The 14,047-nt window shown below is 34.8% G+C and overlaps 1 protein-coding gene across 4 annotated transcripts in view; it reads left to right on the top strand.

Moving 5' to 3' along the window:
• SORCS1 (sortilin related VPS10 domain containing receptor 1) overlaps nt 1-14,047 on the top strand; it is a 704,073-nt gene that overhangs the window by 245,925 nt on the left and 444,101 nt on the right. For all 4 annotated transcript variants that reach the window (XM_031955813.1, XM_031955812.1, XM_031955810.1 and 1 more), the window contains exon 2: nt 4,964-5,031. In XM_031955813.1, the coding sequence (XP_031811673.1) occupies nt 4,964-5,031 (68 nt within the window). The remainder of the gene's footprint in view (nt 1-4,963; nt 5,032-14,047) is intronic.

The following is a 14,047-nucleotide window of genomic DNA, read 5'->3' as shown; positions in this document are numbered from 1 at the left end:
CATTGTAAAGATGAGGAAAGTGAATTAAAGGTAATGATTTGCTAAGGGTCACACAATTAGTAATTAAACAATGCCAGTCTTTCTGACTCTGTTTGTCTTATCAGCCTTTGAGTGAACCTGTTCCATTATTGGACTGTTCTATTCTAATTGTATTTTTATAATGTTTCCTAAAAACCTATGTATATTTCTTCATTTTATTATATCCCTCTAAAGCCTGACAGAACTAGTTGAAAAGTTCTCAAAAGTTTCTAGCTAATACCCCATTCTCCATTTGATGCTGTGCTTCTTTTTATTTATGTAAAAATCATGCTACCCCCATCCCCACTGGGTTGCCTCAAGCAGCACTCTTTCTCTTCTGCTTTTCAATTTCCTTTTATGAGTTGTTTTCCCACAAGATTGTAAATTCCTTGAGGACATTATCTTTCTTTTGTCTTATTTGTAGCCCCATCACTTGGTACAGGACCTAGCACATAATAGGTACATAATAGATGTTTATTAAATATTGACTAGTTAGGCAGAAAACCATTTTCTGTTTTAGTCTTTCTTGGTGAAACTCTTTGTGAAATATCTCAATTCTCTTTCCTAAGTGAATGGAATGGTTGGTGAATGGAAATGAATCTTTCCATATCCACAGAGTTATCCTTGTGATCATAGAGCCTCTTTACCTTTGGGCCATATAGTAAGGATAGAATAAATGAGAGACTGTATTGAAAGTGGATTAAACCTAAAATATAATATGAGAGTTGGATTTTTGACTTATTCTTAATTATGAATCAATAGACCTATATCCTTAAATGAATGAGTTTCTCCTCTCCTTCCAATACAAGATTCTTTGAAATCCTTCACAATGAACTCATTCTGTGGTATAATGTTTGTTCCATTGTTAACTGTTTTTTTTTTTTTTAAGTCCATCTGTTGGCTCTTCCAGACAATTGCTCTGGATTTGCATGAACTACTTTACCACCAACCATGAAGTAGAAAAACTGGCCTAATAATAAAATAAGAGAGTAGAAAAAGTTACATTGCTATTTCAAGTTCTCAGTCCTCTTGTATTCTTAATACAAGTGTCCCATCCATGATATAGTCTTTTGGACAATCAGTCATCTTGAGCAGAAAGAATTATGAATCTGAAAACAGTTTAATCTGTGAAGAGAAAGGGAAGAGAATGTGCATTTATTCAACACCTGGCAAATATGTGAGGCACTTTGCTAAGCATTTTACAAACATCTCATTTGATCCTCACAAAAACACTCTTTGAAATAGGTACAGTTATTCTCCCTATTTTACAATTGAGTAAACAGAGTCAGGAAGAGTTTTAGTGACTTGACATGGGTCATACAGCTAATGTCTAAGTCTGCATTTGAAGTTACATCTTCCTGATGACAACTCTAACATTCTGTCCACTGTAACTTTCAGCTGCCTCTGTGACATCTTCCATATCTTGCAATTATAGAAGCACCTGTTCAAAGTAGCCCCAACAAAGTGTTGTTGATCTTCCCTGGGGAAGAAGGAATAATAATACAAAGAAAAAATCTTCCCAATCAAATTCACTAAGTCCTGGATCCTAGGAATTTAAAGTCATTTTTATACTATGGGCATATCTTGTGTAAGCAAGCTTTTTTCCAGCACTCTCTAACACTTTCTGATCAGCCAGTCAGGTCTCACTGTCCCTAGTGCAATCAGTATTCATTCTTAACATCTTACCCTTATTCATATGGCTCTTTTCAATTGTAATTCTCTCTTTCCTTCCTTCAGTGAGGTTAAATATGGATCATTCTTCAAGGTATTACTTAGGTCCTACTTCTATAGGGAAGCCTTCCCCCAAAACAGCAGCAACTCACATTAATTGTACATCTACTCTAAAATCCTACTATAGTTATTATTTGTAATCCTTTGGTTACAAAGTGGCTTGCACTGTGTTTCTGCTTTTTAAAATTATTTTTAACATATATATATATATATATATTTAGGCTTCTAAATAGATTGTGAGTCTTTCGAGGGATGGGGGCCATACTATATTTCTTTTACTCAGCACAGACTGGTCATATAAAGAACTAATTTCATTACCTTAAGGATCTGCGATTTTATTGTTATGAATCTTCCTCTGCTTATTTGAATCATAAGAAACCTTGAATCATCTAATTAGATTTGCTTATCAAGTTTTAATGGGCAAAAATGTTCATCAGCTAGTGACAGTTTTTGATACATTTCTCTGTACTTGGCTATGCTAGTCCTCAGATGCTACGCTGCCTTGATAACAGAATCTAAAAAAAGCTCTGTATTGATTTTGTTTTTCTTCTTCATTAACACCCCAATAATGCCGTGGGGCTGTTCTATAGCTTCTCAGTCCAGGCTAAGTGTTTTGGCCCTTGATCTCTTTAACATGTTCTAATTCTGCTGAGTAGTTAACAGGATTGTTAAACAACCAGAACTAAAAGGTAAAAATTGCAGAAACACAGCTAAAGAGCAAGGCAGTAAGGAATTCGCAGATGCAAGGGAAAAAAGAGAATTTTCAAAAAATCAATTGGAAGCATAACGAAAGGTTAGTGATTCTCCTCTCTCTCTTGTTCTCATTCTGAAAACAGAAAGATTAAATAGACTGATTCAAACAGATATGCTTTGAAATGCCATAAAAGATGCTTCTCCTTGTGCTGTATTGATAAACTGCCTGACTATATCACTACCATTATAGTTTTACTAGCCTAGGAAGGAAAGGAAGGGAATGGACTCTCTCTCCTCTTCAGCCCCACCTCCTTTGCTCTGGAAATTGCTTAAACAATTTCTCAAGGTGTGTGTGTGTGTGTGTGTGTGTGTGTGTGTGTGTGTGTGTGTGTGTGTACTTTCATACAGTTGCATGCTGGGTTAAAGAGTTTCATTACAGGTGCTCCTCTTAATTCCCACTTCAGAGGAAGGATAGTTGTGGTGAGTCAAAGGCTGAACTTCATTATTGAGTTTACTGCTACATTGTATCAGGAGTGCAACTATCCAGAAATGCTTGATGTTCACACCCCCGATTTTCTTAGTGGGGGATTTATAGGCCTATTCGGCAAAATGTACTGAGGTAGAGAGGCAACATAATTCTGTATCTTCAAACAGCCACCCTGCTGCCTCTGATAAGTGTTCCTGGGATGGTGGTGATTGAAATTTAGCACTTAGAATACCTTAATTGGCAAACCTGTCTATTAAGCATATGTCCCCATGACAGTACTACCATCTGATGTCCCAGTAGGGTGCCCAGCACCTAATACATGTTTGCATTTTGCTAAAGGAGCAACTTTAAAACAAATAAATAACAACAAAAAGTCTGCAGCCTTGCTTGGGCCAATGGAATATTCGTGGATAATAGGAAATCCCAGAACTCTGACTTTCCTTAATGTTTCCACATTTTGTTTGTTTGTTTGTTTGTTTTCCTCTAAGTGTCTTTAATTCAGGAAATCTCAATATCCTGGGAAATTTGGTAGACTGCTATTAGAGAAGCACTGACAATTGCCCTGCTTGTTCAAACAGATTCCTTTAGTAAACTGAGAAGTGGAGAGTTAGCTAGTTGGTGGAAGCTCCTAGGTGAGTCAGTAGATAAAGTACTGAGCCTGGAGTTGGGAAGACCTGAATTCAATACAGCCTCACTTACCAACTGCAGGATCTGGGCCAAATCACTTACCAAGTCATCTACTGGAGAAGGAAATGGCAAATCACTCCTGTATCTTTGCCAAGAAAACATTATGGACAGGATTGGTGTATTATAGTCCACAGTCAAAAAGAGATGGACATGACTCAATGACTGAACAACAATAGATCGTTGGAAAGTGGAAGAAATCAGAGATTTTGAATTTAGAATTGATTATAGAATTCCCTCTAACAGTCCACAGCAGATAGAACTGATCCTATGGGCTGGAGAGAAAGGCTTTTGAAAAACTATCCTAGAAACTCTCTTATTGACTTGACAAGACCAAGACTATTATAGGCTTAGGCTGACCAGTTAGTCAAGGGCTGATAAGGCTGATTGTATGCTTTATGTTTGTAATTGGAATAAAATGAGATAGTGATAGTCTATTGAAGAGTTTACAAATGACTTTTTAGTAGCCATGTCCAAGGAAAGACATTCAGAGCAGGGAATCACAGAGGACACAGGAAGGATTGTAATAAAAGTCCTTTGGCTTCTGAATTGGGGATTTTTGTACTATAAATGGTGGTGTGAATTCTGCTCTGAAAAATATAATAATGATAATTATAATAACATGTTCTGGGAACAAGGTACTGGCTTGTATGTGACAGCAATTTCTATTTCATGGTTAACAGATTAAAAACTGGTATATTCTAATCAGATTGTAAACCTCTTATGGGCAAGCACTAAAATTTATATTTCTATATTTCTATGGCAGAGTGCTAAGCCCTCAATATTTGCTTATAAAATGAATAGATGAATGACTAAAATGGCATTGTTTCAGGCATAGTGAAATTAAAAAAGGAAATGAACTAAATTGAGTTTGCTAGTATTTTTAGAGTGAGTTGTAAGGAAAGCATGGTTGGAAGGGTACTTTCTTCATTCTTATTTGAAATAGGTGAAGAAGTAAATAAATCTAAGCCCAGGAGAAAAGATTTGTAGTTGTTTCTTCAGTAGAGCAATGGCCACCATTTAAAAAAAAAAAAACTTTAATGAAATAACTCAAGATTGGCTCAGGCAGTAGGCTTACTCAACTAGCTAAAAATGCTCAGAGCCAACATTTATCATAAAAAAATTAATCAAAGTATTAGATAGCCATTTGAAGTAGGGGAGAAAATTCTGTGTAGTTTAGCTCATGTCCTAGCCAACATTTCCCATGTCAGTTTAGGCAGAAAGCCTTAACAATTCATTCAATTATGTTAAGCTCCCATTAAAGGAATCCTAAGCCTTCCCACGGGCCATTTCAGTTCTATGAGATTGTAATTGTTTGAGACTAACCATGATTTCTTCTTTTGCCTTCAGGTGATTCTAATTTTGACGAAGCTGTATGACTATAACCTAGGGAGCATCACAGAGAGCTCACTTTGGAGGTAAGTAGATAAATTGAGCTAATAATTACTGCGTTACTTAAACATGAACATTCTAGCTATATCTCTTTGATTGAATTTAATTAGATTCTCTTCCATTCCCTTTTACATTGGAGAAGTTTCACCATGAATTCCTTTTCTTTCTTTAAGATATTTCAAATTGTCATATATCATGAATAGGGGAAGTATTAGAACTTATGCGTGTTTGAAGACAGAATTGTTGCCATGCTGTATTTTCTTGATTTTACTCCGTCTCATACTTCAAAATCTTTTTCCTTTTATTTACCATGATTCTAAGCTTCCAATAGATCCTGACTTTGGTGAAACAAACATCATTAAATCACCTTTACAGAGAGGTTCACCTGCACTTTTGGGTCTACACACAAAAACTTAGATGAAAACAAAATAGATTGTTAAATTTATTTGTGAAGATTGATAAAATTTCTTTTCAACTGACTACTTAACTTCCTTTATAATCAAAGAGAATAAATATTGGTGGGGGGAAAGAATTAGAAGGGACTCTAGAGGTTCTAAATATATCTGAAGCATGGATTCTTTCAATTTGAAAGGCTAATAAATAATCATCCACTCTTTTCCCCAAAATCTCCAATGGCAGACATCAAACCACATTATCATTCAGTTTTATGTCTGGCTAGATTCCTCTTGTGCAAAGTAGCTTTCATGGAGTAAAATAAATGCCATATCTTGAGTTAAAGAATTTGGGTTTGATTTCTGCTCTGTTTCTTACTACATTGTACTACTTATTACATATGATATTTTGTATGTCACCATATCTCTCTAGGGAGAATCCCTAACTGTTATGGGTCAGAACTTGAAACAAGATGCTAAGACAGTGGAATTGTTAGAGACAATGATTATGTACTTGGTACTTATTAGAGTTCACACCTTTAAGAGAGCATATATAAGCTAGGAGCCTCAACCAGGATGCAGTTTGGGAGATTCAGAGCCAGGATTCAGTCGAGGAGATTCATAAGTCAAGGAGATTCACAAGTCATTGGACAGAAGCCCACAAGACCACTCTTGGAGGCAGAGTCAGATTCATTCCAACTTCCACCTTTGTAGTGGCTGGAGATTTGGAGGGAGATAGAGGCTAAAGAAGCAGAGGCAAAGGACTAGAGGAAAGATTTGGAAGGCCTCCAGAAAAGCTAGTCAAGCCCCAAGTGAAGGAAAGAGAAAATAAAGGATTTGGACTTTAATCCCGAGTTGCATTTAGGGTGATTACCCTGAAGTGAAACTAAGGCTGCCTCCAGAAGCCACCCCCCCAAGAAACCTCTCTCGCTCCCAGAGAACATTATATTTTAGAGAAGAACATTACACCTAACTTAATAAATGAAAAAAAAAAAGCACTAGATTTCTTCTAGTTCTAAATCCTATGATCTATGTGGGAGTTACTGGACAGAGAAAATGTGGGACTTTATGTATTCTCATTCATTTTTGCTAGAAGGTTTTGGGAATGTTGAATTTGTAGGGTCAACTTCTCCATCAAAGAAGTTGGCAAACAAAGAAGTTGTGCATGTTAATTAGTGTATATGTAGCATCTCAGTGAGGTTTTTAGAAACACTGGCAGATCAATGCAGAAATCTTTTTTAGTCCCTTTTTTGAATGGGTCTGACACTCTGTGAATAGAGTAAATAATGGGAGAACAACACTATTATTTAAATACATTGTCATAGCATTTTTTTCCTGAGCTATGTTTCCTTGATGGACACCAAACATCAAACTCCTATAAAAATGAAAAGAGAAGCCAAACTTTTTTTTTTATCCATGTTCCTGGCCACATAAAAAGAAGTCAGTGTATTGGAAAATGAAAAGATAAGCTGCTCTGTTTCAATGTGTCAGTCTCTTACAGCAGTCATTCTCTTTCTTCCTGGAGGAATGAAAAAAAAATCAGTCTGAAACCTCAAATTAAGCCTGTTATTCTCTGAAGACACACCATGACAGTTTTCCCCACTTAGCAAAGAGTGCTCATTTAAAATATGTCTAAGGCAATAAATGAAAAAATAATTTATCCCAAATGCTGATCCCAAAGTTGTTTGTTCTCTGTAGTAGGAGCCAAAATGATATTTCAAGTGTAGATTGTACTAAAGGTAAGGTATTTTATAGAGTGAATCTATAGATTCCAATCTATAGATTCCTTTTTTTAAAGGCTCTGTCAACCCACCTGTCTTCAAACAACTGCTTATCATTATGCATGATGTAAGTAGGGACAAAGCAGCATTGAATTATTAATTCTGAATGGGATCTTTGAGATTATTTAACACAAATCCTCACTTCGCACATGGGGAAAGTGAGTCACAAGTGAATTTCCTAGTGTAATATAAAAAACAAATAGTGGAAGTTGAAGTTGTGTCCAGGTTTTCAGGAGCACATTGCCTCCTTAGGTCTCATGGAAGAGTTGCTCAGGAATGAACCATTACTTTGACTATATCATAAAATATATCATAAAGGGAAGGAAGAAGAAATAAAAGAATAAGAAGTGTTATAAAAATCCAGGGAGAAAAGAATATGTAGGAGAAAGGGGGGGGTCAGTGGTATCAGATGTTGATGGAAGGTCATGTGGGACAGAAAAATATACCACTGGATTTGGAAATTGGATTTTTAGTGACCTTGGAGAGAGAATACTATGTTAAATGATGATGTAAGAAGTTAAATTGCAAAAGAATTAAATAAATGGAGTTATGAGAAAGTGGAGATTGTAAATTTAGACAACTTTTTCTAGGAGGCTGTGAAAGAGAGAAAAGATATAGGATAGCTTTGAGAGAAGAGTAGGATTGATTTTTTTTTTTCCTTTAGAAATGGATGGGCTTCTAAGCAATAAAGAAAAATCAAATGAATTAGCTTCTCTTCTCCAAATTTTCAGTTACCTAATTTCAAAGAATCAAGTTCTTGGAAAGAGTAGGAAAGTATAAAATGAAGAGAGTATTTGCGTGGTTAGCATTTGCAAAAAGATCTATATCTCTCTAGTTCTGTCATTTGACACTTTTAGTCCCACTGCTACAGCCCTTTAGCAGGCAAGGCCTTATTGATAACTGCCTTGGTTTTTCAAAAGCCTTTCTAAAAATCTTCTTAATTGTACTCTTTCCTTCCTCTAAAATCACCTTCACATTGTTACTAGATTTAATTGTTTAGTACATAGATAAATCATATCACTCCAGTATTCCTTAGGTTCTCTGTGTCTGACATTCAAAGCCCTTCACAATTTGACACAAGTCTACCTTTCTGATCTTGTCTAATGTAATTTTTCCTTTGTATATTCTATGATTCAAACTATAATGAATTACCACTCCTGAAGATTTCTTATGCTTTTCTCTTTCTCTGTTCATGTTGTTCTTGATCATTACAAATGACACTTTTGAAAATAATTTCACTTTCAATTTGCTTCATTTTCCCAGCCAGTAACTCATGGTACATTTGTCCAGCAATGTTGTTTGTAGTTGACTGAAACTCTCTCAACAGAAGGAATGCGACTTTTCTTGTTAGTTGGGGAGTGTTTAACAAATATGTATACTTAAAAATGTAATAAAGCTTATTTTGCTTTTAAGTAGTATTCTGAAAGCACTACAGCATAGTTACAAAGTAAACTAGTATGTCACATCTCAAAATTCAGAGATATTTTAAGTGAGATATTTAAGAAAATGCAGCCTATTCTAATTGGATAATATTTTAAACTATTTCACCTCTCATTAAAGAAAGTAAAAAATTGTCAATGACAAAGTGATAGCACACACACACACACACACACACACACACACACAATAGATGTACTTGTACTTTTAATGAAATTTCTCATTCTAACTCGATATAAACTCAGTCTATCCAAAATGACTTCGTTAACTTAATAAAAATGTTTTATCTGTTACTCTAAAAGTAACAAATAGATAAACTTGTTTACAAAGAGAAATGGAGCAGATTACAAATCTTTTTTTCCCCAAGATCTTGTTTCATTTCTTCATATTATATCATATAGACTGGTGTTCCATGCACTAAACCCAAGAATGAAAAGCAAAGAAGAAACAGAGGGAGGTAGAGGTTGGAAGGGTAGGAGACAGAGGAGGGACAGGCAAGACAGAGAAATGACAAAGGCAGAGAGAATCAATGGTTTTTTTTTTTTTTTTTAATTTTTTTTATTTAATAGCCTTTAATTTACAGGATATATACATGGGTAACTTTACAGCATTAACAATTGCCAAACCTCTTGTTCCAATTTTTCACCTCTTACCCCCCACCCTCCCTAAATGGCAGGATGACCAGTAGATGTTAAATATATTAAAATATAACTTAGATACACAATAAGTATACATGACCAAAACATTATTTTGCTGTACAAAAAGAATCAGACTCTGAATTATTGTACAATTAGCTTGTGAAGGAAATCAAAGATGCAGTTGTGCATAACTATAGGGACTAGGAATTCAATGTAATGGTTTTAGTCATCTCCCAGAGTTCTTTTTCTGGGTATAGCTAGTTCAGTTCATTACTGCTCCATTAGAAATGATTTGGTTGATCTCGTTGCTGAGGATGGCCTGATCCATCAGGACTGGTCATCATCTAGTATTGTTGTTGAAGTATATAATGATCGCCTGGTCCTGCTCATTTCACTTAGCATCAGTTCGTGTAAGTCTCTCCAGGCCTTTCTGAAATCATCCTGTTGGTCATTTCTTACAGAACAGTAATATTCCATAATTTTCATATACCACAATTTATTCAGCCATTCTCCAACTGATGGACATCCATTCAGTTTCAGTTTCTAAGCCACTACAAAAGGGCTGCCACAAACATTCGTGCACATACAGGTCCCTTTCCTTCTTTATAATCTCTTTGGGATATAATCCCAGTAGTAACACTGCTGGATCAAAGGGTATGCACAGTTTGATAACTTTTTGAGCATAGTTCAAACTACTCTCCAAAATGGTTGGATTCGTTCACAACTCCACCAACAATGAATCAATGTCCCAGTTTTCCCACATCCCTCAACAATCATCATTATTTTTCCTGTCATCTTAGCCAATCTGACAGGTGTGTAGTGGTATCTTAGAGTTGTCTTAATTTGCATTTCTCTGATTAATAATGACTTGGAGCATCTTTTCATATGACTAGAAATAGTTTCAATGTCTTCATCTGAGAATTGTCTGTTCATATCCTTTGACCATTTTTCAATTGGAGAATGGCTTGATTTTTTATAAATTAGAGTTAATTCTCTATATATTTTGGAAATGAGGCCTTTATCAGAACCTTTGACTATAAAAATATTTTCCCAGTTTATTGCTTCCCTTCTAATCTTGTCTGCATTAGTTTTGTTTGTACAAAAACTTTTCAGTTTGTTATAATCGAAATTTTCTATTTTGTGATCAGTAATGATCTCTAGTTCTGCTTTGGTCATAAAAACCTTCCCTTCCACAGGTCTGAGAGGTAAACTATCCTATGTTCCTCTAATTTATTAATAATTTCATTCTTTATGCCTAGGTCATGAACCCATTTTGACCTTATCTTGGTGTATGGCGTTAAGTATGGATCAATGCCTAGTTTCTGCCATATTAGTTTCCAATTTTCCCAAGCAATTTTTATCAAACAGTAAGTTCTTATCCCAAAAGCTGGGATCTTTGGGTTTGTCAAAGACTAGGTTGCTATATTTGTTGACTGTTTTATCCCTTGAACCTAATCTATTCCACTGATCAACTAATCTATTCCTTAGCCAATACCAAATAGTTTTGGTAACTGCTGCTCCATAGTATAGTTTTAGATCTGGTACAGCTAAGCCACCATCATTTGATTTTTTTTTCATTAATACCCTTGAAATTCTTGACCTTTTGTTTTCCATATAAACTTTGTTGTTATTTTTCTAGGTCATTAAAATAGTTTTTGGGAGTCTGATTGGTATAGCGCTAAATAAATAGATTAGTTTAGGTAATATTGTCATCTTTATTATATTTGCTCGCCCTATCCAAGAGCATTTAATATTTTTCAATTGGTTAGATCAGACTTAATTTGTGTGAAAAGTGGTCTGTAATTTTGCTCATAAAGTTTCTGATTTTCCCTTGGCAGATAGATTCCTAAATATTTTATATTATCAGTAGTTACTTTAAATGGAATTTCTCTTTGTAACTCTGACTGTTGGATTTTGTTAGTGATATATAAGAATGCTGATGACTTATGTGGGTTTATTTTATAACCAGCAACTTTGCTAAAGTTGTGGATTATTTCTAATAACTTTTTAGCAGAATCTCTGGGGTTCTCTAAGTATACCATCATGTCATCGGCAAAGAGTGATAATTTGGCTTCCTCATTGCCTATTCTTATTCCTTTAATCTCTTTCTCAGCTCTTATTGCTATAGCTAGCGTTTCTAATACAATATTAAATAGTAACGGTGATAGTGGGCAACCTTGTTTCCTCCAGATCTTATTAGGGAATGGTTGCAGTTTGTCTCCATTACATATGATGCTTACTGATGGTTTTAAATAGATGCTGCTGATTATTTTAAGGAAAAGTCCATTTATTCCTATACTCTCAAGTGTTTTTACTAGGAATGGATGTTGGATTTTATCAAATGCTTTTTCTGCATCTATTGAGATGATCATATGGTTTTTGTTAATTTGGTTATTGATATGGCCAATTATATTGATAGTTTTCCTAATATTGAACCAGCCCTGCATTCCTGGTATAAATCCTACTTGATCATAGTGTATTATCTTGGAGATGATTTTCTGTAGTCTTTTTGCTAATATCTTATTTAAGATTTTAGCATCAATATTCATTAGGGAGATTGGTCTATAATTTTCTTTCTCTGTTTTCAGCCTACGTGGTTTAGGTATCAGTACCATGTCTGTGTCATAGAAGGAATTTGGTAGGACTCCTTCATTCCCTATTTTATCAAATAATTTATATAGCATTGGGGCCAATTGTTCTTTAAATGTTTGGTAAAATTCACATGTAAATCCATCTGGTCCTGGGGATTTTTTCTTAGGGAGTTGTTTAATTGCCTGTTCTATTTCTTTTTCTGAAATGGGACTATTCAAGCAATTTACTTCTTCCTCTGTTAGTCTAGGAAGTCTGTATTTTTGGAGGTAGTCATCCATTTCACTTAGGTTATCAAATTTATTGGCATAAAGTTGAGCAAAATAATCCTTATTATTTCTCTAATTTCCTCTTCATTGGTGGAAAGTTCTCCTTTTCATTTTTAAGACTACTAATTTCATTTCCTCCCTCCTTTTCTAATCAGATTTACCAAAGGCTTATCTATTTTATTGGCTTTTCATAGAACCAACTCTTAGTTTTATTAATTAGTTCAATAGTTTTTTACTTTCAATATTTTTAATTTCTCCTTTTAATTTTAGAATTTCCAATTTAGTATTTGATTGGGGTTTTTAATTTGGTCTTTTTAGTTTTTTAGTTGCAAGCCCAATACATTAATCTTTTCTTTCTCTGTTTTATTCAAGTAAGCCTCTAAGGATATAAAATTCCCTCTTATTACCGCTTTGGCTGCATCCCACAAATTTTGGTATGATGTCTCATCATTGTCATTATCTTAGTGAAATTATTAATTGTATCTATAATTTGCTGCTTCACCCAATCATTCTTTAAGATGAGATTGTTTAGTTTCCAATTACTTTTGGTCTATTTCCCCTAACTTTTTGTTGAATGTAGTTTTTATTGCATCATGATCTGAAAGAAAGCATTTACTATTTCTGCTTTCTTGCATTTTAATTTTGAGGTCTTTATGTCCTAATATATGGTCAATTTTTGAATAGGTTCCATGAACTGCTGAGAAGAAAGTATATTCCCTCTATCTCCATTCAATTTTCTCCAAAGATCCAACATACCTAATTTTTCTAATATTCTATTTACTTCTTTAATTTCTTTCTTATTTGTTTTGTGGTTTGATTTGTCTAATTCTGAGAGTGCAAGGTTGAGATCTCCTACTATTACAGTTTTGTTGTCTATTTCTTCTTGCAACTCTCTTAACTTCTCCTTTAGGAAGTTGAGTGCCATACCACTTGGTGCATATATGTTTAATATTGATATTGCTTCGTTGTTTATGCTACCCTTTAGCAGGATGTAGTTACCTTCCTTATCTCTTTTAATTAGATCAATTTTTACTTTTGCTTGATCTGAGATAAGGATGGCTACCCCTGTTTTTGACTTCACCTGAAGCATAATAGATTTTGCTCCAGCCTTTTACTTTTACTCTATATGCATCCCCCTGCTTTAAATGTGTTTCTTGTAAACAACATATTGTAGGGTTCTGACTTTTGATCCAGTCTGCTATCTGCCTCCCTCTTTATGGGGAGTTCATCCCATTCACATTTCAGTTAGAATTACTAAATCTGTATTTCCTGCCATCCTAATAACCCCAGATTGTGCTTTACTTATTCTTGCCTCCCCCAACCCTCTTTCCCCCTTTTAAACTTATGTACCCCTCTTGTATCACGATACTTATCCTCTTTATAATCCCTCCCTCCCCCCCTTTGAGTCTTTCCCCCTTCCTTCCCTTATTACTCTTTCTTTTCCTTTTCCTCTCCCCGTTTTTAATGAGGCGAGAGAATTTTCTCTAAAACAAATGTCAATTATTTTTCTTTGAGCCAACTCTGATGAAGTAAGATTCACAATGTTCCTCCCTCTCTAAATTCCCTCAGATATGATAAGTTTCCTTAGCCTCTTTATGGGATGTGGTTCCCCTCTTTTATCCCTCCTTCCCACCTTATTCTGCCATCATCCCTTTTCCATATCTACTTCCCTTTTTATGTTATATCAGTACAATCAAATTATACATGTATTCTTTTGTATATCCACAACAGAAATACAATTCTCAAGAGTTATTTTACCTTTTCTGCATCTCTTGAGTTCTATTCTTGGAGATCAAATTTTTGTTTAGTTCTGGTTTTTCTTCAGAAACAAATGGAATTCATTTGTTTCATTAAATGTCCATCTTCTTCCCTGGAAGAAAATGCTCAGCTTAGCTGGGTAGTTTATTCTTGGCTGCATCTCAAGTTCTTGTGCCTT

This window comes from Sarcophilus harrisii, chromosome 2, assembly GCF_902635505.1.
Source record: "Sarcophilus harrisii chromosome 2, mSarHar1.11, whole genome shotgun sequence".
NCBI lineage: Eukaryota > Metazoa > Chordata > Mammalia > Dasyuromorphia > Dasyuridae > Sarcophilus > Sarcophilus harrisii.
The sequence above is the reverse complement of the archived record's forward strand: the minus strand, read 5'-3'. Positions and strand labels throughout refer to the sequence as shown.